The sequence below is a fragment of the Durio zibethinus genome, chromosome 15, assembly GCF_047325235.1.
Source record: "Durio zibethinus cultivar Kanyao isolate XHJ-2024 chromosome 15, ASM4732523v1, whole genome shotgun sequence".
Classification (NCBI taxonomy): Eukaryota; Viridiplantae; Streptophyta; class Magnoliopsida; order Malvales; family Malvaceae; genus Durio; species Durio zibethinus.
In genome coordinates, this window is record NC_143176.1 from 19,674,456 (window position 1) to 19,698,401 (window position 23,946).

At 30.8% G+C, this 23,946-nt stretch overlaps 2 protein-coding genes across 3 annotated transcripts; one reads left to right on the forward strand and one right to left on the reverse strand.

The window, feature by feature from the left end:
- The first annotated feature begins 3,687 nt into the window (after positions 1-3,687).
- Positions 3,688-7,846, forward strand: LOC111302051 (uncharacterized). Its single transcript, XM_022897986.2, has 4 exons — positions 3,688-3,835; positions 4,745-5,015; positions 6,399-6,643; positions 7,249-7,846. Exons 2-4 carry the CDS (start codon positions 4,778-4,780, stop codon positions 7,621-7,623), a joined length of 858 nt encoding a protein of 285 aa, XP_022753721.1. The 5' UTR covers positions 3,688-3,835; positions 4,745-4,777; the 3' UTR covers positions 7,624-7,846.
- Positions 7,847-13,052: 5,206 nt separating this feature from the next.
- Positions 13,053-20,123, reverse strand: LOC111302052 (putative axial regulator YABBY 2). Of its 2 annotated transcripts, none has more exons than XM_022897987.2 (6): positions 19,626-20,123; positions 17,439-17,558; positions 16,843-16,981; positions 15,857-15,905; positions 15,663-15,738; positions 13,053-13,357 (listed from the first exon to the last, which is right to left on the reverse strand). In XM_022897987.2, exons 1-6 carry the CDS (start codon positions 19,692-19,694, stop codon positions 13,244-13,246), a joined length of 567 nt encoding a protein of 188 aa, XP_022753722.1. In that variant the 5' UTR covers positions 19,695-20,123; the 3' UTR covers positions 13,053-13,243. The 2 variants fall into 2 exon arrangements, with proteins under 2 accessions (XP_022753722.1, XP_089600846.1); XM_089744720.1 differs by having other exon boundaries at positions 16,843-16,972; positions 19,626-19,832.
- Between the last annotated feature and the right edge of the window lie 3,823 nt (positions 20,124-23,946).

Genomic DNA, 23,946 nt, shown 5'->3' on the forward strand with positions numbered 1-23,946 from the left:
CAAAATTTTATCTCACAAAATATACCTTACAAAGAGATGAATATGTGAATCCTTGTATTCTATAATAATTCTAATATATAATCAATGTGAGATTAGAAATTTTTTTTTAGGTCTATGACACTATGCCATCATCAAGATTTGGTTTGTTAAACAATAGCTTTGTCCAATGATGATTGTCATGATCCCTGCATGGATGAGATTCAAACTCATATTGTCATGTCATATATAAGATGCATTAACAAAATAGAAGTTACATTTTGACAAATGCTAGAAAAGAAGAATCAATGACGTAAATATGTTTTTTTAGGATAAATTTAACATCTTCTAGTGACTAAAAAGACAAAAAGCTCATTGTATTCATGTTTAATGCATCTTTCATCCATTTATGTAACAAACGTTTTATCTGGTAACTAAACAATGCAATAACATATAGATAAAAACAGGAGGCCAAGCAACATTATCAAGGGTTCATAAAACAAATTGATTTTTAACTTCAAATTTAAAAATCATCTACAAACTTTGATGCACACATCAAAGTTTCAAATATAAATATTGAAAAGGTAATTATGATACCCTAAAATATTATATGAAATGATTTTTTTTTTTATAAAAAAAAAAAAACATTTCTAATAAAAAGACATAATAGACATATACCTTAGCATCATAAAGTTTTTTTTATTTATTATTATTATATCAAAAAAGTAAAGTTCTAACATAAATAAAAAAAAATATTTAATTCGAAATCAAATTTTTGATGTCACTTCAAACGCCTTTAATCATCGGTTAAAGATTCGGGGACAACATCATAGAGTTGCATTGAATAGACTTGACTAAAGAGTTTTTTTTGCTGCATACGTCTCTTCAATTTATCAAGTTCTTCATGAATATCATTAATCACGTTCTTCAAACATCTTTCTCCAGTAACTTTCTTTGTAGATCCTTCAGTAGTTCCCTCAAATGCAATTAACTCCTCATTTTCTTTTTCCACTGACAAAGCCCTTGAGGAAAAGATTGAGTAGTTGTCACCATCTTGGTTATTACTATCATTCTGGTCTACTTGATCCTTTTTCTTTCTCACAGGAATGGATTGATCTGCATTCCTCCATTTTACGTCGGTAGCCTTCATGAATGGAAAGAACATAATTATAGCCCATTCATATAAAGAAAATAAAAGAAAAAAAAATCATATCACAGAAGAAAAGCTATTAAATTAAAATCTAGGAATATGAGCTAAAATTGATACTAAAAATAATTTCATATTAAAAATGGTGAAGCATTGTAATTAAAAACTATCAAACTCTGGATATCTGGAGTATCAAATGGAGTACACATACATATACTCCATCTGGTTCATACAATTTCAAAACTATTAAAAATTGTAATTGAGAATTGTACATATAATTTGATACTCCATCTGAAAATTTCATGATTTTCAATTACAATGCTTCATGAAATATCAATGAAGCATCAAATTATACATGCAATTTTAAAAATTTCACAGAAACATGAAATTTTTCACAAAAAACACATGCAATTACCTCTTGAATTCAATAGAGAATTTTTCTTTTTAACAACTTTCTCTTTCCTCTTATTAAGCTCAGCTTCTGTTAAAAAATTGTCAATAATTTTTAAAAAATAAATAAACCAACAATACTAAAAAAAAAAAAAAAAAAAAAACAAAATCTAAGCTATAAAACCCTAAAACCCAAAAAAATAAAAATAAAAATTCGATGGAGCAAATCAAAGAATGGGCAAAAGGACCATACCAAAAAAATGCCCATATTTTATCTGCACTTTTACGTCCTCATTGTTGTATCCGATTATTTATATGCAGTTGTATATTCCAACAATCAAAGAAAAGCAAAAAAAAAAAAAAGAAAAAGAAATTAAAGAGATGAGAGGAATTAAGAAATTACCAGAGACGTTGATCTTGAAGATGTGGGCACTTGGGGATACCAGCAGTTAATCCATGAGAGCAGTAAATCTAAATCACTGTTTATGAAATAACAAAACCAAAACCTAAAACTCACGTCACACACGGAGACAACCTAATAGCAACAGAGTACCTACAAAAAAACATAAAATCTTTTCAACAGCCATTAACCAAATACAAAAAAAAAAAAAAAAATGATTAATGAACAACATAATTCAACAATAATATATGTAAAAAAAAAACTGCATAGTAAATAAATTGCTAATTTTAATCAAAAGTTATTGATATAAAATAGTTTATATATACTGTTTATGATATAAGAAGAATCCACTAAACTTACATTCTAATAATTAAGATATTAACAATTTTCCTAATAACTCGTAAGATTTAAAATAATCCCTAGAAGAAATTCAACATTATAAATTCACATGGTAACAACAATGAAATATGGGAAAAAGAAACATAACAGTAAGTAACAATGCAAATTTTTTATATGATTAAAATCATCATTCAATAATCATTTATATTATTTACATTAAACATGATTATTTTATAAAACCTGCTATTCTCACATATATGAAATATTATGATAATCCACTAATCTTACAAACAAAACCAAAATAGATAATTTAATAAAACAATAAAATAATCACAAACTGTTTATTGATTTAACACCTGTCTTTATTTTTGAGCTTATGATGTTTGAGACTATTTTTGGGACTATAGATGTTTGGGGTTATTTGGCTTCAAATATCTTGGTTGTATTACTTTTTGTGTTATAAAAATAGCATAAACAGCAAACAATGGGGAAGATAGTAGCAAAGTTTTTTTCACCTTTTGTGTTATAATATCTGCATAGATAACAAATAATGGAGAATATACTAATAGAGTTTTTGATGATATAAAGAAAAGGAATATCTTTTTAATTTTTTAGTAAAAGTAATAATTTTTTTATTTGACATCATAATAAGTAAAATAGAGGCATCCAAAAACCCATACACATTATTCATAAACTACAATGATCTTCTGATTATAAATACAAACAACTCAGTTTTTATGTTTTACCCAAAATATATATTTCAACCAAAAACATAAAAGCAAAATCTAAAACAACAATGAAAATCCAAAAAAAAAAAAAAACAATCCAAATGCAAAGACAAATAATTAAAAAAAACACATAAAAAACATGTAATCCCGAAAATCACAAGATCCAAACTTCATTCAACATAAAAGTATATAACATCAAAATCAACAAAAAAAATAAATTTTAGCAAAAAATAATAAAAAAAAAGAAGAACAAAAAAAATTACAAACCAAACCTTATGTAACAGCTTTGCAATGAAAACCCATAAACGTAAATTTCAAAACTTGACTTTAAATGTCTTGCAGTCAAAGACAACTGTCAAAGAAAAAACACCAAAAACAACTGTAAGAAAAAAATGAAACACTTGTAAGAAGCAGAAAAAACTTCTGCCATACGCGCTCTAAACAGAGGAAACTCTCCCTTACCAAAACGACAAAACTAATTTCCAACTAAAAAAACCCCCCTCCCTGCCTTAAACGATGTAGCATTATAAAAAAAAAATTGTTTTTGGTAAGATAACTTAAGGGACCCTCTTTTATATAAGGGTGTATACATAAGAGATCTGCAATGAGGACTTTTAACATTGTTATTATAGGCTTGCTCGACGATCAGTGCCTGAAGCAGGCCCGTCCTATTTCTCCACTCACTGCCCAAATCAGCCCATATTAGAAAACCCACCCATTCCAATGATAAACCGTCCTGGATTTAAGTTTGGGAAAAGGAGCCCTGGAGCTGCCCTTCTCCGCTTCACTCCCCCTGTCGAAAAACGAAAAAAAAGAAAGAAAGAAAGAAAGAAGATAATACAGAACAAATCAAAAGTAAGATTTTTTGTTTTTTTTAGTTTAATATATATTTATGATTCCTTTCATTTTTAGTGGTTCTAAACATAATCCTTTTTCTTTTTCTTACATTAAAAAATTTGCCTGCGATATTAATATTATTACATTGGTGAGTAAGGTATTTATAGTCAAATTCTGGTGAATTTTTTCCTTGGGATTTGAAAATATGCGTATCTTTTTTCCTTTTTTCTTTTTTTTTTTCTGTTTAAATGCCTCTTAGTGTGTATTTCGACTGCAAGTATGTAGCTTTAGGATTGTTAGTATTAAAACTTTATTAATAAAGGACTATGTTTTGGAATTCTTGGCAGATGTTTTTATTCATAGGGAAATAATTTTACCCATGAAAAGCTGTTAGTTCAGTAGTTGATTTGTATTAAGTTCAACTTCAGCTTGGCATGTATTTTTGGATTAGGGTTATTATGTTGCTACTTTCTTATAAATTATTTACCTGGCATTTATTTATTTATTTTTTCAATTTTTATTGTTCCAATAGCTGATAGTATTAGCATGTAGCTCTTATGCCTTGCTTTGTGTTAAGCATCTAACTTAAACCAATTGGCTTTAAGTAGAGAGGCCCAACTCGAATATAAGATTATGCAAAATTAGATATTTATTAGATGTGAGAAAATATCACTTTTTGTTGTGAGAAACTTAAAATTTGTAATGGATGCTCCCAGATTTCAATATGATGTTTCAATCTTTCAGATAGTGCCTCACTTATTATTAAAGACTTATAGTTATGGATAAGTGGATAGGGATCTACCAATTTGACTTAAAATTTAGCCCCCCTTTACGCAAGAACTTATTACTATTTAGTGGTTGAATTACTTGAGTCCATTTCTTGTGAAATTACGAGATTTTGATTGCGGTTGCTCTCATGCTTGTCAGGTTCAACTTGAAGGTGATTTCTAAGTAACAGTGATGAGACGGCAGGGACAGTATGCTGACTCTGGTGGCAACGCATATGTCTCTTCTCAGATGCAGCATATGCCTGCACAGAGAATGGAGCAGAAGTCTGGTCATTTTCAAGGACAACTAGAAGCATTCACTCCTGAGAGGGATCAGCCATATGTTACCCCAAAATCAGATGGACAGTGGAGGTGGGAAAGAGAGGAATCAAAAGTATCAAATCCATTGGCAGCAAAAATGTTCAATGAAGGTAAGATTGTTTTTGGACACTCTTCCTCTGTTTTTGGACACTCTTCCTCTTTCTGAATATGTTTGTCATAACTAGCGGTTCCATGCCTTGTTGTGTATGCTCATTAATCTTGTTATCTGTCCATTGTCTATTTTATAAAAAAGAGAAAGAAATGGTGTGGAGAACCCATCATTGAGTGTAAATTACAATTTTATAAACAAGGAAATTCCATTTGTACCACCAATGTTAAATGTGGGTTATGACATGCACTTCTGCAATTTGTAATTTGGCATATTTGCTTAACCATCTTGTTAAGGATGCTTTCTACACTTGTAATTAAAATAAATGTACAATATGTTTTTCTTTTGTTTTTACTCCAAAACTGAGAGGTTACTCCTTGTTATATTTAGAAACTGATTCCAATTTCATCATCATCTTCTTCTTCTTTTAATGTTTTTGCATAGGTTTAGAATTGTGCAGCGTGCTTCTGGTGCTTATAGATATAAATTTGAGTTCAACTACAGCCATTATAATGGCCTGTTAACCATAGAAAAATGAAATGTTGCGATATTTGCCTCATTTTCTCCTTGGAAAAAAGAGGTTTGGAGCATACTTATTAAAATGAAAGATAATTGCTCGCTTAAGATGTTAAAGCATTCATGTTTACATATATAAATGTTTCTATTGTCCCTTTCATTCTGTTGCTTTCTGGTTTAGTGCATGTTCTTTTTGAGAAGGGTCTTTATCATCCTGCAACATTCTTTGACAATTATGTGCAAGTGTCACTGAAGAGGGGACCTTATGTATAATATGTGCTCTTAGAGCCTGTGACCAAGTTATGTGACCTTTTGGAGTATAGGTAGTTGCTCTTTCAGTCTCATTGACTGGTTTCTCATAGTGTATTATCCTTCTAATCATTGTTTCTGTTCCCCATACTGTGTGTTTCTCCTCCTAAATAATAGGCCTCTATTTATTTTCTTAATAAGCGTTCTAGGTGAGAGATAACAGAAATTAATAAATAAAGCTAGGGATGTAGTTCAGTTTCGGAGACAATTGAATTTCTTGAAACTCTTTCATTTTAGTCCTAGTATTCTGTACAAGTGCTGTGATTGATTGGGGCCATTCTAGTACTATTTTCCTAGATCTGTATATTTGTATTCTTAAAGAAATGGAAATATGGGTGCAAGAATGGATGACTTTGCTTCATTTGATACTAGGGCATCTATGAGATGGCCTCATTATAATGGTAAAATTAACTATGAAAAATTAAACTGTGAATTGCTTAGTTTTGTTTCTACATATTTGATATCTATTCCTTTTCATGCTTGAAAATAAGTTCTTAGCTTTACTTATAAGATCTATATTGGATCCCTGTTCTTATTGCAGCTGTTTAATGTGATATAGGCCAAGGGACTGATGGATCAAGAACTTATTTCCAGGGTCAGAGGCCAGATCCCAAACTATCTTTAGAAAAACAAAATGCTGATCCCAGATCTCGACCGCATGATGAAAATATGGAAGTTGGCTATGAGCAAAATCTTTTGCCACAAACTTTGGAGGGTCTTGAGAAGAAATTCCTTGATGACATAATGATGCTTGCTAAAGAACAGAATGATGCTGAGGACGCAGAAAATATTAGACATAGGGAGGTTAGTTTATAATTAATTTTGCTTCATGTTCTCAATATTATCTGCTTCCATATCTTTGTCTTTTTTGCAAAGCCAATTTCTACCAACAAGAAACCTCTTCCATACAATGTTTGCTTGGTTTTTCCTAAGCAAACAAAAGTGGAGTTCTAAAAGAAAAAGTTTTGTCCAAAAAAAATGAAAAACCATCCTAATGTTTTAGGTTCAGTACTTTCTCCTTTGCTTGGGCAGTTACAGATATTAGAATATGAAACTTTATGGTCTGTACTTGCTGTTATTCAGGATGGCTGTTTATATGTACAAACTAGTCATATATATTTTCCACCTTTGTTAAAGATTGGCTTAATGTAATAGTGTGAATTTAAGAAGTTCTCTTCTGTGGCCATGCTCTAGCTTCTTGGATTTGCTTCGAATCTAAGCTGGCAAGGCAACTTATCTAAAGTAAATGATGCCTTCTCACGAAAGCTCAAGTATTTAATGAAGCAAAAGTATATGCATTTTATTCTTATGCCCTTCTTTCCTCCTCTTAGATATCCCTTGCTCAACCTTGTGTTCAAGAATGTCACATAGACTTGCATGGTTGTAATATTTTTTTTTTTAAATTTCAGAAAATAAATGCAATCAATACTCAGTATCAGGAACAGTTAGCAGCACTTCGAACACGGCACACTAGTCGCAGAGATGATTTCTTGCGAAAGGAATCTCTTGTACGCCAACAACAATACCAGCAATTGATGATGGACCATTATCCTCATAGCAGCATGGCTCCAGCTGATACCATTCCAACCGGTAATCCTCATGGTTACAGTGGTGTTTCAGGTTCAGCTGCTGTTGGAGATGGACATCGAGGCTATAACTCTGATAATTTCGACTCCTACAGGGAGAGGGCTCGGTTTCTTGGGGGTGCCAGAGATCATGGTTTTGAACCTAGAGGTTCATACCCCGGGGGCCGTGTATATGATACTGGTTCACGTTACTACTGAATTTCTTAGATTAACTTTCGTTAGCTGCATCCACCAGGTATGGTTCTGATGGATATCCCATGTATGCTATCCTGAATTTTATGATCTATTTTCTGCAGTTCTATGCCACCTGCTGGTTTCTTGTTATGATTCATATCTGGAAAAGTCTATATTCATTTTCTTTGAGCTCATTTCTGTTATTAATATCATTTAATGTTATTATGGTAAGAATTATGAATCCCTATTCTCTTTCTTTCGTCTTTCCTTATATTTTTGCCTTTTTTTTCCTCAAATTTCTGATATTAATATCCCATTTTTGTCTTGTACCTCATATGTGCTAAAAAAAAGTGAGAAAATATTTTTTTTCTGACACCATTTTAACTTACTCTTTTTTCCTCTCACTATATATATATATATATTGTTAAGATTAAATATTCCAAGTTATATAAATTAAAGTGAGTTATAGACTTGTTGAGAAGGATATTCATGGGTTAAGATGATCCTCATTGAATTATCAAGAAAAAAGTGTTAAGAAAAACCAAGGCAAATTGCCATTATTAGTAATGTGATATGATCCTATAATGAAGATCCATTTATTTTGTCAACTAAAATCACTAAGGAAAAACAAATAAGATTACCACTTATTTTCACTGTACATTTGATAAGAAATAAAGAAAATAATTTATAAAAAAATAAAGGAAAATAGAAAAAAATTTAAGACAATTTTCTCTTTATATAACTAAAATTTAATTATTTTTATATAAAAACTAAAAAAAATCATTTACTTTGGGGGAGAATGGAATTTTGATGTAAATTGAAGAGAACTATTAAGTAAATTTCAGGGAAAAAAAAAAAAAAACGGGAAAGCTGGCGGGAGACATTTTTATTGACCTTGTGCAGGATGAGATAGGGAAGATATCGTCTCTTTTCTGACTGAGTTTTGTTAGAATGGTGGACCACATCTCCTCTCTTCCCATATTTGTGTGAGATGTGACCTGACTCTCTGATAATTGTAGTACCATGGTACCGTACCATGCGCACGAGCCCTGTTTACTCTAGGACCATTAACCTTTGGTCACATTTTGCTCAGTCGCTGTGGTCCTTGTTTCTCAGTTCTCACTCACTTCAGCCTAATAGCAGTTTCCATTGAAATTAAGTTTTGACCTTCACACAATTTATTTACAGATGGCAATATGATATAGGAGAAAAGGATTTTAAATATTAGAAATCGAATTTTAGATTTATTGAATATTATTATTTAAAAATAGTTTTATGAACAAATTGATTTAAATTTTATATTCAACTTTATACCATATTTGATGAAAAAAAGAAAAAAAATCTAATAATAATTGAGTTTATTATGAATCTCAAGATTAAAAAGTTTTTTTCTCTCTTTCCATCTGTCTTATCAAATTGCTTCTTGTATTATCAATTCCTTATCTCTTTGCATTGGATTAAAGAGAAGATGAAACAAATGAAACCAAAAAAAAAAAAAAAAAAGACTGAAATTGAAAATTTATGGTATGATCCTGAATGTGGGGTCCAAAAGGGAAAAGACTTCAATTTATAGCGTTTGAAATGTGAAAAAGGAAAAATGTTCCTTAATCACGTGAAGTTGTCCTGGTGAGAAATGCTGTGGGTTTCCTCATTACAGGTCAGTGTTGAGAATTGTTTTAATTTGCAAACCCATGTTGCATGTTTTTGAACGACCCCAGATGACAGATGGGATAAAAGAATTGCATGTGCTTGGACTGGTTCAAGGCAGTGAGAATTGATTCTCCAATTTCAACAAGCATCTAACAAACCTTTTTAAACATTGGTTAACTAATTAGAGTCATATAATGTTTAAAGTAAGCAAATTTTCATTGGATAGAACAAGGTTTCGTCCAACATTAATTGGACAATAACATATTGGAAGAAGAATGGAATTATTCTAAAATTAGTTGGCTGATTAAGATGCATCCTCTCTAAGATACCTTTTTTTTTTTGTTGTTACATGTTTAAACTCAATTGCTAAAAACAATCCAAGTTTTTCTATGTTGTAATTAATTTAAGAAAAATTATCTTATTCACCATTAGTAAAATTTTTAAACTCTACAAATGAGATTTTCAAGATGACTCATATATCTTAGAATATATTAAAAAATAAAAAAATTAATTAAAAAAGTGAAATATATGACGGTATTTTATTTTCACTCATAAAGTTAAAAAATTTTACTATCAATGTATCAAAAGCAAACTCTCTAATTTTTGAAAAAAAAAAAAAAAAGCCAAAGATATCATGGTGTCAACTTGATAAGTATTTTCTGAACTAGAAGAAATTGGGAAGGCAGGCAATTCCTTCTTTTGCTTTGATTAATTAATTTGCTCACTTGATAACTTGATCAATATCAATTTGTTAAGAAATCACTGTACAAAGACTTTTTTAAAGGAAATCTTAAGGCTAGTAAATTTGCATGCATGAAACAATCATGATTTGATAGTAGCTGTAGGCATCAAATTACCAAAAAAAATTCATCCAGGGGAAAATCTAAAACAAAAGGATTTGATAGCTTCTCATTCCCACTAATTGTCTTACATGGCAGTTTATTATGAGATTTTTCCAAGTACTTCAACTTAGTATATACATGAAAAATTGTTTGCTTACAAAAGTATAGACAAATTTCCACCTTCACTAAATATATATATATATATATATATATATATAAGCCAAATATAGTCGGAATTAATGGACAGATAACATCTTTCTCCTTTACATACGAAATCTAATATTCTTTCAGCTTCATTAAATTATTTCATCTATTATAAATGAAAATTTTAAGTTCTATGGATAGAATTAAGAGAGTAATACATATTGTTTTAGAGTATATTTAAAAAATAAAAAATTAATTAAAAAAATAAAACATGTATCAATTATTTAATTTTGATTGTAAAATTAAGAATTTACATTAACATTATCATATTCGAACTTTTATTAATTAAAATTTAATATATTTTAGATCAAAATTTAGTTTAAAAAGATTATAGTGTAAAATGAATAGTTAATTATTGAGATTTTGAGCCAAAAAAACGTTGAAAGAGAGAAGGAATGAGATGCATGGTGAAGTGGTGATGCATGGAGCTAAATAATGTAGGAAATCAGGGATCGCATGTATCGTAGGGAGGGAGTTCTGATGTGGGGTAAATGAAAAAAAAAAGGATTGTCATCATATTTGAAGTGGGAAATCTCAAAGTATCTTCCCAGCATTAAAATCGGCGATAAGAAAAGATTATGTCACTCACTCACTTACTCACTCTTCTGCTGCTGCCTGCAGCCTGCTGCACAAAAGGCAGCAGCTCTTACCGTTCCTGTTTCTAATCCAAGGACCACTCCGCAGAGAAAGATAGAAACAGATAGCTATAACCCTATCATCTCTCATTCCACGCATATGTCAGCCTAATCCCACAATTTTCTTTTATGTTATAGTAATATTAAATAACTGAAAAAAAATCCAACACATACAAACTACCAAAATACCGACTACATGATTTGACATTACAGATTCTGTACTATTAATTCCTATCCCACTAGACAAACCCCACTTACATTTACACCAGATTACGCCTTCTTAAACTTTCTCTAGGCCTCAGGCGAGAGAACTTTCTCTAGGCCTTTGTCTTTCGTTTTTTCCTTTTGGCAACTACAAATTTTAGTGTAGAGAAGGCACGCTGTATATATTAACACATACCAAGGCCATGCATGTTTGGTAAAGTCACAGTCCCCACTTTATCAAGGCTCGATTTGGCCATTTGGAGGGGCATCAAGTAAAGTGTACTGTTCTATAGTGGGGATTGCACCATGCAAAGGGACCCCATTTTTCTAGCTTTATTGTTCTCTTTTAAAAAAATTGTTCTTTTTCTTTAGGGGAATCAACCATTGACAATGGTATTGGTTGATGCTAGGGTTTTCATGACCTCAGCGTGACAGAAGAGGTTCAACTTAATTAGAAGTAGGGAATATGAGAGTAAAAAGATTACAAATCATTAATGCTTAATTTAAACATTGATTAAGTTGATTTTGTTTTTTTATAATAAGAAAGTGACTGAAGTTTAAGTAATCTGCACCAATCCTGGAGGCCAGCATCACTCACTAATAGCGTTGTTGATCAGACATCAAGTGGTTTTTTTTGCTGTTTCTTTGGGTTGACTGTTAACGATTCCTTTTTTTTACTGAAATGTAGAAACAAGTGAATGCTATAGACTATATGGTTACCCTGCAAAAGGGGCAATGTGACACAAGCAATAGACTTATGTATGCAAATATTTGGAGCTTGTTTGGAAGAGATTCCTTGTCATAATATGTAAATTGATTGTTGAATCCCTTTAGTCCGTACATACAACTTCTTTTAAAAGATGCGTATAATAGATTTAAAATTTAAATTCTAATATAAGCAAAAACAAGATATAAGATACATTATAAAGATTTGCATTCAATGAATGTATTAGTGGCAACAAATAATTTATCAATAAAACTCGAATTCAAGATAATTATCTCAATGGCGGATATAATAGTAGTTATATATGTATATTTCTCCTATATTAAAAAAAAAAATCAATTTCTATTCCCCAATTTGAAGCTTGCCCCAAGAAGAAAAAGGGTGACAAAAACTAAGTAAAAGTCGAGGGTTTTCATTCAAAGGCTGCTGAGGTCTTTCAGGGAAAGAAAATGAGAAAGTAAGGCACAATCAAGGAAGAGCATGCAGTCTCCCTTGAAGAATATTTGTATGGTTTGGTTGGCCAACCAAAGCATTATAAAAGTTGTTTGTGTATCCCAAGGTGGTGTTTATGTATTGTATTGTTGTAAATCTTTCTGCATGATTTTTGTGCCTCAAATTCGGTGAAAAAAAAAACAACAAATACTACAAACTACTATTATTTTTGGTCATCTCTCAAAATTTTCTAAAGATTTGATTTGAGCTCTGAACATGACAGGTTGAACACATGCGAAAAGAACTGTATATCATTCTGTCATCCGTCCATGCAAATGTTATTACTTTATCCTAACTTTTTTTTTTTTTTTGAAGAGCTAACTTAAAATCTTTATTTATCAATTCAGAGCTCTATTTCCCTCCAAGATGCTGATGAGTTTGGCTCAAACAGAAGCCTAAAGTACGCATTATAATAAACGACAGCTTGAAATGGGGGTGAGCTCATGGTACTTCGTGCACAGCACTAAATCAATGAAATGTCATATTGGTTAAGTGGTCCTCTCTACCTAGCTAGTAATACAGTGAAGGACGGTGGCTGCCCACTCTGAAAATTGAGAAAAAGAAAGAGGGAAAAGAGCAAAGAGATTGAAAGATTAAGACTTTGCCATAATTGTTATCAAACGAAATTGCACATATTATTATTCCCTGGGAATGTTTGTTTACTTGAAAATATATGATCTGAATTCAATAATCACTAGAAGGGAAAGAAACTTCTGATGATGATAAGAGGTGAAAAAAGCAACATACATAATAACAAGGTGAGGTTTTTCAGGAGGGCCTTCCTTGCAATCTAGTTTAGGAGACTAATTCATCAAAACCTCAATTCTTCTAGTAATTATACATATATGGTGATGAGTGATGACTAGCTTCTAGTCACAGGTTGCCCTTGTGTTTTAGTAGTACCCATTAGACTTTTGAGTACCCTGACCTGCAAATGCCTGGTCCGTTTTTGCTTGCTTGTTTCCATCCAGCTTTAGCCCATAGTGAATGTGAGGAAAGTGTGCCCACTGCAAAAACAGTAATGTTGCTAATTACACTATATGACATGGGAAAGGATTAGTGCAAGTATATCCATAAGTATATTAATTTAACTATCAATATTGAAAAGGAAAGAAGGTGAAGATATCTATATATACTCAAGACATAGACAAAGGCATCCACTTGTTTTCTTTGTTTTGTGCCTAGGGTAATATATAGCATCCTAGTCAAAGTACCAGCATATGAATGCTGCCTATTGGAGTTTTATGGTTGGACATGAACAGCCAGCAGTACCCTCTATATATGTTCCTATAATTTTTCTGTTTTGGCTAAAGAAAAGGAAAATGTATCACGGGCCTCTGAATTTCTGAAAGACATATGTTTCCAACGTACAAAAAAACATATGAAGGATTAATTTGTAGCTAGATATATAAGACAATATATTTGCTAGGTTAACCACCCTATATATCAAGTTAGGAGTAATGGAGAGAATCATTGATCCTTAGGAAAAATTGAGTATCACTTTTCAATAAGAAAAAGTATATAGCACCTGAGTATTTTAACTCTTGATATATAGGCCCATATGTGTATCTTTTGTTCAAAGAATTGGATTCGAATCCCGTCTTTTTCAATAACCAATGGCCACGACGAACGACCATGACTGTCTTTTGACAGTTAAAATTTAATAATAAAGGTAAAATAATGTGAACAAAAACAATTATGATCGTTAGTTTTGAGCACAAGTTGTGGACACAGCATTTTACTTCCATATGAACTATAACCAATTAAGTAGCATCGCAACTGTGCCTATCTCTTACAGCTTCTAACCCTGTTAATTTCTAACGAAAACTAGTAGGCTCAAACACTTGAAGCAGGCGCATACAATTGGATGGCATTAGGGGAGGTAATCAATTTGATCGAGGCAGGTAGCCAGCTTGAATTATTGCCAAAACAATATGTGGTAAACTCAATGTGCATTCTTAAACCTTTGGTGTTGAGTCAGAAGCTTTTCCTTTTCAGTGGTCTGATTGTGATAAACGACCGAGGACCAACCGCTCTACAAGCATGAGCTAATTGTAAAAGGTTGTTTCAATCATTTTTCTGATCACTTAATCAGTGCATGGTCTCCCTATTATAGGTTTGGTAAGTTAGCTATCTTTCATGAACAAATCTTGCAGAGTATTATAATTTTTCTTTCTTCTCAAAGGGATACCAAATGGGTTTTAAATGTAGAATCTCCTTTCTCTAATGGATATATAATATATATCTCAGTTACTTTATAACCATTTCAATAGCACCTTAGAAGAAGTTTGTCATGAATAGAAATTAAACCCTACCGAAACTTTTGGTTAAAATTTCCCCCTTAAGATTCTTTATCTTGCAAAAATTTAAAATATATGTCTGTAATATATTAATACTACCAACCATTTACTGAGATTTTTCCTCAAAAAATGAATCCTAAATAAGTTTTAAATCAGTTTTCTACATAAGCTTTAGTGCTTTGCCGTTAGAGCAGTATGTATATGAACACAAATCTTGGAGTTTTTTAGGGAACTCCTCCATTTAATACCATTCATGATTGGAGGCTTTATCTTCCAATTACTAGACCCTATCATAGCTTTAAAATATAGAAAATGTAAGAGTTTGACGGCCTTTCCTACTTTGAAAGATCACATCATTATTATTATTATTATTATTTAAACTTCCGAATTCTTTTCTTATGTGTATCCAGCAATGATTTATCTTTTTTTTTTCACTTTTTTCTTATATATGTTAATTTAAAATGTTAATATAAAATATCTCAGTTTTTCTTAAAAATGTATGTTATAAGTCTAATGATAGTATTTAACTTGAGATAAAGGGGATAGTTAACTATCTTGGATTGAAGGAGTAGCTAAATATTGATTGTTTCTGATTTTTTTGGGGTGATATTATGCATTGTTATTGACCATAAATGATTTAGGATAATGCATAATTATATAAAAAATTATTGGCTTTTCTATACTAAGTAGATTGATCACCCACAGAAAAAAAAAAGTGATGCACACCTTAATAGCAAAACCATGAGTTCCCTGAATGTTTGTATAAACAACACAACTCTTGAATTAATGTTAGTTGAGAGACCTAACATTGTGCCATCATTCTGAGAAACCACAGTAAATCTCTCTGCATATAGAACTACACTGGAATGGGGAAGGAGGAATTATGGCCTAACCATATTAATTGGAATGATGAATTTCTTATAATGGAGTGCTTATGATTAATTGCTTTAGGTAAGCAATGAGTATGTTCTATCTATATATTTGCAGAATCTAGAAAAAAAAAGAAACTTACATTTTTTGCTGCTGTGCTGAATGCTTCCCTATGGCTGATGTCAGGATTACTAGCCTTGATCCTTTGGATTTCCTCCCTAAAATGTAAGATCCCAGAAAAGGAAAAGGAAAGTGAGGAGAGAGAGAAAAGAAGGGGGGGGGGGGGGGGTGTTACGATCCATAATTAAGAAACCATGAAATTTTGGTTAAACTTACTTAATGAACCTGTTATATGCAGAAGGAACACGTTGTCTCTTCTCAGGGGCTGCATTATTAATTGATCATATAGTTTATTAAACATCTACTTATAATCAAGCTTAATCAAATAAAATACATCTCTATGTAATGCTTTTTTATTCTGTTCAGAATATGTATCGGCACTAATAGCAGATTGATTTGAATCTAGTTGATACCAGGACTGATCGTGTAATCCATTCATACAATCCAAACAAGAAAGGCTGTAACATTCCAAATGTCAATCTATCCATTGGTTCCACTGGTTTTAAAATTTCTGATCAAGAATCATTTTTGTAAGATCATAGAGATGTGCACATAGATGCTTATAAACGAAAAGGGTAGAAAATTTTCTATTGGCATAAGCAATCAACATTTTTCGCCTGTGAAATCTTGACAGAATATAGGCAAGTATAGACTTGCAGCGTGGGTACTCAATAATGGTCCTTTTAGATGCAAACAAATCAGAAAGGTAAATGGCATTGCTTTGAATTCATTGTGAAATACACATATCAAACTGCAATATGATCATTTAACGTATGTTATAGGGGCAACTTTCTTATGGTTTAGGCCTTTAGGGTGGTGTTGTAGAGAACTGCTACAAATTAATAAGGCCTTAAACTTGTCATGTATGGTCACCATCTTGGGAGGTGCCATGATTGGAGAGAAGAGATCAGATGAGTTGCTGCTGATTCTAAAAGGCGAAAGCTCACCTATTGACAATGTGGTGATTGATTCTACATGATTATTTACTATTGCCAGTTGTGAGGGAGATTTTTTTTTTCAGAGTTTTCCATATCCATCATAAAAATGCCTAGGTAGTTGGTTCTGCACTTTGGTATCAGTTATATATGCATGTTAACATTTACCGAGGGTACCTAGCTAGCTCAATGCATTTGAATGTAATATTAATATATATATATATATATATATATATATATAGATTTCTCATAGAGAGACAGACTGACGGCGTATAGGAGGCATTCTAGGTGCTTCATCCTCTGCAGAATCAAAGGCAGAAAACTTGTTGCATTTAGAAGACGACCCGCTATCCTTATTCGAATGATAATGATCTTGATCTGTGTTTATCTGTTGTTTCTGCAACTCCTTCAAAACAAAACAAAGTAAATTATATATCCAAACAAACAATCCCTTTCTTTTGCCCTCAAGCTTTTAATAGCATTTTTTAAGAGACTATTGAAGCAAAACCTTGGCCTTGATTTAAATAGCACATATATACAAAGAAAGAACAAGTACACATTTAGCCCAAAGACCTATAAAAGAAACAAAAAGTCGAGGAAATAAGAATAGGAAAGAGGTCAAATCAACTGAACCAACAATAATTGTTTCATATTGGATTTTGAAAACACCAGAGTATCTTATCAGCTAGAAGGGTTGGGAACCCATAAAATAATATGCTTTGGAATCTTTGGTCACTGAAAAAAATGTATTCCTTGTCTTAATTACTACCATTCTTTACTATATTATTCTTGTATTTAATTTTATATTCAGGAAGTCATAAGAATGTCCCAGAAAAAGCGGGGCCAAAAGAACCTGAAAATACCTGAGCATCTTGAATGGGAACTGTTTGAAGTGAAGTTCCCATATTTACAGACAGCAGATTGGCACAATGCCCACATCTAACAGTCACATTGTTGAACAAACTTGTGCAAGGAACGCTAACCTGCAAAGGTTACCATTAGGAAATGTTATCAGCTGCAACCCTACAAGCTTAATAAACTAGTGAGAACTGATCAGAAGCAAAGAATGTCTCCCGCTTTTGAGTTTTGTCTTCAGCCAGGCAACCCTATATTTTTCTTTTGGTCATAGAAAGAGTTGAAGCTGCTGAGATTTGATAATCAAATAGTTCAAAGAATGTTGCTTCCGATAATATCAAACCCTAAGAAGAAATTAAGGTCCCAAGCCTTATATCCTTTAAGATCCCAGACATTTTCCTTTTATAGTTCCCAGATCTGCCATATTCAGAATACCCAATCCCACCAGTACAATTCTTAAAGGAGAAGAAGAGAGAGATCAGGAAGAGAAACAGGATTCATGAAGTAATCCTTTCCCTGCAAAAATATGTATTGCTTTCAATTTTCTTTGAGGGTCTTTTTATAAGGGGAAGAAGCAAGGGAGATCGAAATGATGGCAGGTGTTAGAGCTCACTCGTACAGCTAACATGGGCAATAACTATAATTACAAGGACTTCTCCCATTATCTGTTTTCCTTTCGGTGCGCCTGACTTTTCTGCCTGACACCGCAAGCGAGACGATAAAAGATAGAAAAGAAAAACATATAATTAAAGCCTAGAGTGAAAGATCGAGAGATGAAAAGGACGTGACTGGAACGGAAACCATAAAGGCCATGACCAGTAACCACAGCTAACAAAGATGGTCATTGAATAAAGAAAAGATAAAAATCACGAATGGTGATCGATTTACTGATCTTTATACAATGTTTAGGATATAAGAATTTGTGGGTGTTTTCTTTTGTTTTTGGGAGATGAGGAGGAAAAGAAAATTGAAAAGGAAAGGAGAGAAGGGTTGAAAAAAGAGAGGAAAAATGGCTAGCCATGATTTTTTTCTTTGCCAGCTCTCTTTTACAAGTTCATTGTACACAGAAAGAAAAACACTATTTTTTGTACTTAAAAGGCCAAAGAAACATGAAACTACGCAACGAAATAATGAAAAAGAAACTTGATATTATATCGAATATATATCGATCACAAAAAAGGAAAAAAAAGATGATGCCTTGTTTCAGTGCCATGGGTGTTTAGAAAGAGTAGCACCCACCTCCACCTCCTGAAGAGAAAAGATCTTTAAAAAACAATATTTTGATTTCTATTTTCATCAGGTTGAAACTGTTAAAAAGGATTCTTGTGAATCTTGGTGCAGCAGCTGTAGTAGAAAAGTGTAGCTGATAAATGAAGACCAAGTTACTGGTAACGAGGATTTCAAGCGGAAAACTAAAAAAGGAAGTAGGTGGGTTTGATTTAGAGAGGAGTAGTACATCAGACATGAAATGCCCATGTACACGACCTTGAAAGGCAGATAGGAAAAGAAGCTCCATCTTGGACTTGTACCTTGACCTGGAAGAACCCTAAATAATGCCTCTACCTGTAGCCCTAGTCCTAGCTATCTTGAAAAAGCTTTATCACCACAGGAAGTCTTTGGGATATGTGCTTCTCTTTTGGACAATTGCAACTCACTTGACCATGCTTTCAGTTGCTTGTTTATAAGGGATCAATATTCTTGTGAAGGGTTTCGAATTCATCAATTTCCCTTGGCCTTCCATAATCTTTCACACTGTGCTCCAAACACATATATAGTACTTTGTGCTTGTTTTAGATGGGAATTCATGTTGCATACTGAGACAAAACCAGTCTAGAATTTTTAATAAAATACAACATAAGAAACAGAATTTTGAGCTATTTTCCAAGCTCATCAAGAAAATCTCATGATTCATGAACCATGATAGGAAAAGTGAAAAAATTTTGCCAGAAAAGGAAATTTTATAAATTGGGGTAGAAAAATTAATCATTTCCAAATTTGTAACTCTTTTTAGGTGAATTCCCACTTTGCTCTTCAAGAAAAGAACCAAAATAATTTCGGCTAACAAAAGCGTAACAATAAAACAAGCCAGTAATGGCCAGTTCAGCTCTCCTTTCCAAAAGACATGAAAAAAGGAAGAAGAAAAAGATAAAGATAAATTAAGAAAGAAAGAAACAATATAGAATTCAGTGCTGTACCGCTAAAATGGTGTTGCAGAAGTTGCAGTGAACATAAACAACACGTTCAGATGCCAAGTCCAGTGACATTTTTTTTTCTTACTTTTTCTCTCTTTTCTTAAAAGTAGTTTTGTAATTATGTATTCCCCAAGAACAAGGAAAAGAAAAAGAAATACAAATAGTGTGGATCAAGGTTAAATAATTGATGAAGAAAAACAGGAATATAGTAACGAAGAGAACTAACTGGGACGACAAAGGAGAAGAAAATTATTGGCTTTTTTTTTCTTCTATCTTATATGAATTAATTTTGAGACACAGAATTTGAGAAGTGAACAAAAAACTGATTAGACTAGTCCGGTCGGGAGAGAGAGAGAAGTGAAGTGGGGGTGGAGACAGTGGGAAGGCAAGTGGGTTTCTTATTTTTTATTTTATTTTTTTATTATTATTATTTTTCTTTATTGTGAAATGTGGGTATATCGATCTGAGAGAGAGAGAGAGAGAGAGAGAGAGAGAGGAAACGAAAGGAAAAGAAAAGAAAGTGGTTGGGTGATGTTATGATTGAGAGAATGAGTGGGTGGGAATCACCAGTCTCCTAACCATTTTGGCTTTCTGCAGCGGACTAGGATATTAATGCTTCGGAATGTTTTAGGGATGTTAGAAAAGAGAGAATGAACGATAGAGGTCAAATTATATAAGGTTTTCATGTGAAAATTTAAAATTTAGTTTTTATATTATAATTTATATAAATTTAATTTTTAAATTATTTTAATTTTATAATTTTAGATCAATCATTAATTTTATTAGTTTTTTATCATTAAAAATATTGATATAATTGTTAATTTTGTTAACGTGACATTGATTTTTTGATATGGTATTAAGTTACTGATGTGATAATTGAAATTGATGATATCAATTGTTAAATTATGTAAATAATCTTAGTACTCAAAAGAAATTTAAAATTTAATCCTTATACTATATGTTATTTGAAATTTAATTTTTGTATTTGTATGAAATTTAAAATTTAATCTTTTAATACAAAAAATTTTGAATCTTTTTAGAAATTTTTTAGTTTTTTAAAATATTAAATGTTAAACATTGCTACAATATTCTCTCATAATATTATGTCACAATATTGAAAATTCTATCACAATGTTTTGTCATAATTTTTTGTCATTCATGTAAAATATTATTATTAGTTTTGTCACTATTTCTTATTACATTTCATCATAAAATATAAATTTATTACCAATTTTATCATATTTTTCTTTCATAATTGTAGTATTATTACGGCCATATAGAAAATCTTATACAAATCTATTAAAAATTCATCACAAAAATTTGTCAATATATAATATAAATCTGTCACTATCTAATTTTAATAAAATTATTATTTTTATTAATTTAGTAAATAAATTAGAATTATAATAACATCCCATAAAGGTAAAATTATCTATCAAATAGAGTTTATATTCCTTTAAATTAAACTCTATTTAAATGATTTTTTTTTATAATCAAATCTAGATTCAATATTTTAAATACATTAAAATAGTTTATTAAATTGAATGTGTATTATTTTTAAAATTAACTTTATTATTTAACTTAACATAATTATTTAAATAAGTTTTTTTCTGAAGGCTCAAAAGTTGAAAGTTTTCATTATGATACACAATGTTAATGTTTTGGTTTATCAAATAAATCATTTCTTTTGTTCATTTTACTAGGATTCAAAATTTATCCTTCAAATGGATAGAAGCTTATCTCTGTAGACATTTACTTTTGTTCGAGCATGCTTTGGCCAATTATGATGCTTTTAGAGTCAGGCATAGTTCTTATCCAACATTTCTTTAATATTTATGAATTTTTAAAATTGAATTTTGGATTAAATTAACCCAAATGTCTTGTGGTCAAACTTGGTCAAATTGATAAAACTTGCTCGAATTTGGGTCAACTCTTGAAATTCACAACTGAATAAGACTATTAAGGCTTCGAATTTAGAAAATTATGATTTGAATTCTTAAGAATTTTGATTGCACCTTATAAGGGTAAAATTACCATCATGCCTTTTAGGAGTATTTTTGTAATTTAACCTTATTAAGGTCGATTTTTCGAAAAAAGATTCAGATCATGTTTTTATATTATTTCATGAATTTTGTTGCAATAAAAATATTAATTACACCTCAAAAAGGTTGAAATTACCAAAACACCTATTAAGGGTATTTTCGTAATTTGATTTTCTCCATGTTGGCTTTTAGTGAAATGCTCTAGATCATGTTTTGATATTATTTCATGAATTTTGATGTATTGAAAACTTTGATTGTACCTCAGAAAGGTTGAAGTTACCAAAATGCTCTTTATGGGTATTTTCATTACTTGACCTTCTCAAGATTGATTTTTCACAAAAAGTTTTAGTTTATATTAAATATTATTTTATGAATTTTAGTGCCTTAAAATCATGAGAATAAATATTGGATCATAAGATTTTAGGAAAATCATAAAAAAGCTTAAAAAAGCACTAATAAAGGTAAAATGACTTTTTTTCATTAGGATAGCTGCACCATATGCCAAAATGAATGCTGTATTTTTTCAGAATCATTGATCTTAAAAAGTTTACATCCTAAGGTTAAGATTGCTTTCCTTGGTCACTAAACTTAGAGAAAAAAAAACATTTAGGGCTAGAATTTTTTTTTTTTTTTATCAATCCAAGGGCTAGGGAAAAGAGTCTTGGTCTTTAAACATATCATTTAGGGCTAGAATTTTAGAGGAGGCATTTGGAAGTGGCGAAAAAAATCGAAAAAGAAAAAGAAAAAATCTAAAAATTTGGAAAAGCTTTGTAAGATAGCCATTTTCTAACAATTTTCATGCACTTTTCATCTTCATTCCATGTAGTTTTTTATTCCAAGAGCCTTCTCCCATTTTTAATGATTTACATGCTTTGATTTATGATTTAGATGTGTTTTTAATGATTTGGTTTTGTGATTATCTTGTTTGCATGGTTTGATTATATTTTTGCTTAGTCTTTTTAAATACAAATGCTAGATTGTTGATTTATTTTTTATTAGTTTTTTAAGTGTTTGATAAAAGTTTTATTTTGAATAAATGATGCTTCTTTAATTGCTTGATGTGTGCTTAATATGTGTTAGCTTTTGAATTTGATTTTTAATGCTTATAATGTTTGTTAGGTGTTTGAATAAATTTACAAAGTTAGAAAGTTTGTGTTTATGGTGTATTAAAATTGTTGAATAAATAAAAATGTTAGTTTTCAATAGTTTTTCAAGTGTTTGATAAAATGACTATATAGTACTTACTAACCTGACCTAAGGGTATTGGTTTTGGCATTGCCTATTACCTTGGCCAAGCCTTTCCTTTCTCTCTTAGTCATAAATTGCTTGTTTTTAGTGTTTGCTAGGTGTTTGTTAATTTGCTCATGTCATACATCGTAGTAAAATAATCTCTTGCATCTAACATTGTCAAACATTGTTTTAATATATTTTCCTGCACTTTAAAACCATAAATAAATTTCAAAATCATGCTTTTTTGGCTTGCTTTAAAAGTCTATCTAAATATTGGAGTTTTTTAGAGAAGTTCACGAAAATTATGGTAAACCTTAAAACCCTAAACTAAACCATAAACCCCAAAAATTGATCCTAGATTCATTCTCATGCATTTGCATTTCATTTTAATAAATTGTTACATGTATTAGCATTCTTGAGTTGCCATTGTCACCCATACATTTGTATTTGTCATTCACACTTTAATTGTCATTCATATATTATAGTTTATTATACTCATGTACTTCATTCACATGTTTTAAAAACAATGTTTTTTATTTTTTTAAAAAAAAAAAGCAAAAAATGTTTTTAGAAAATAATAAGATTAGGTAATATTTAAAGTAAAAATAAATTTTGAAATCTGGCCTAAATAGAGCGGAATGAAATATATATTTTAATACTAAGGATTTTCCATCTTGATCCAAGATAATTAGATTTATTTTCAAAAATTCAAAATAAAAATGGGTTTTCTAAAATTTCAAAGTGATTTGATTTGAAGAAAAATGATTTTGGAGGGAATAAATGAAATTTAAGGAATTAATTTTTAAATATTAAGATTAAAACCACTTTTATCAAAATAAAAGGATAACATGTGATCAATTAATATCATTTTTAAAATGGACACTGTGAGGTGCTAATTTTTTTCCACATATAACCGTTATTCCATATCCAAATTTGTTTCACAAACTGAACGAAAAATTGTCTTTCTAATAATATTTAATTAATTTTAAAATTTTATTAAGAAGATAAGTTTTTTAGGTATCCAATCACACTTAGCCAAAAAAAATTATTGC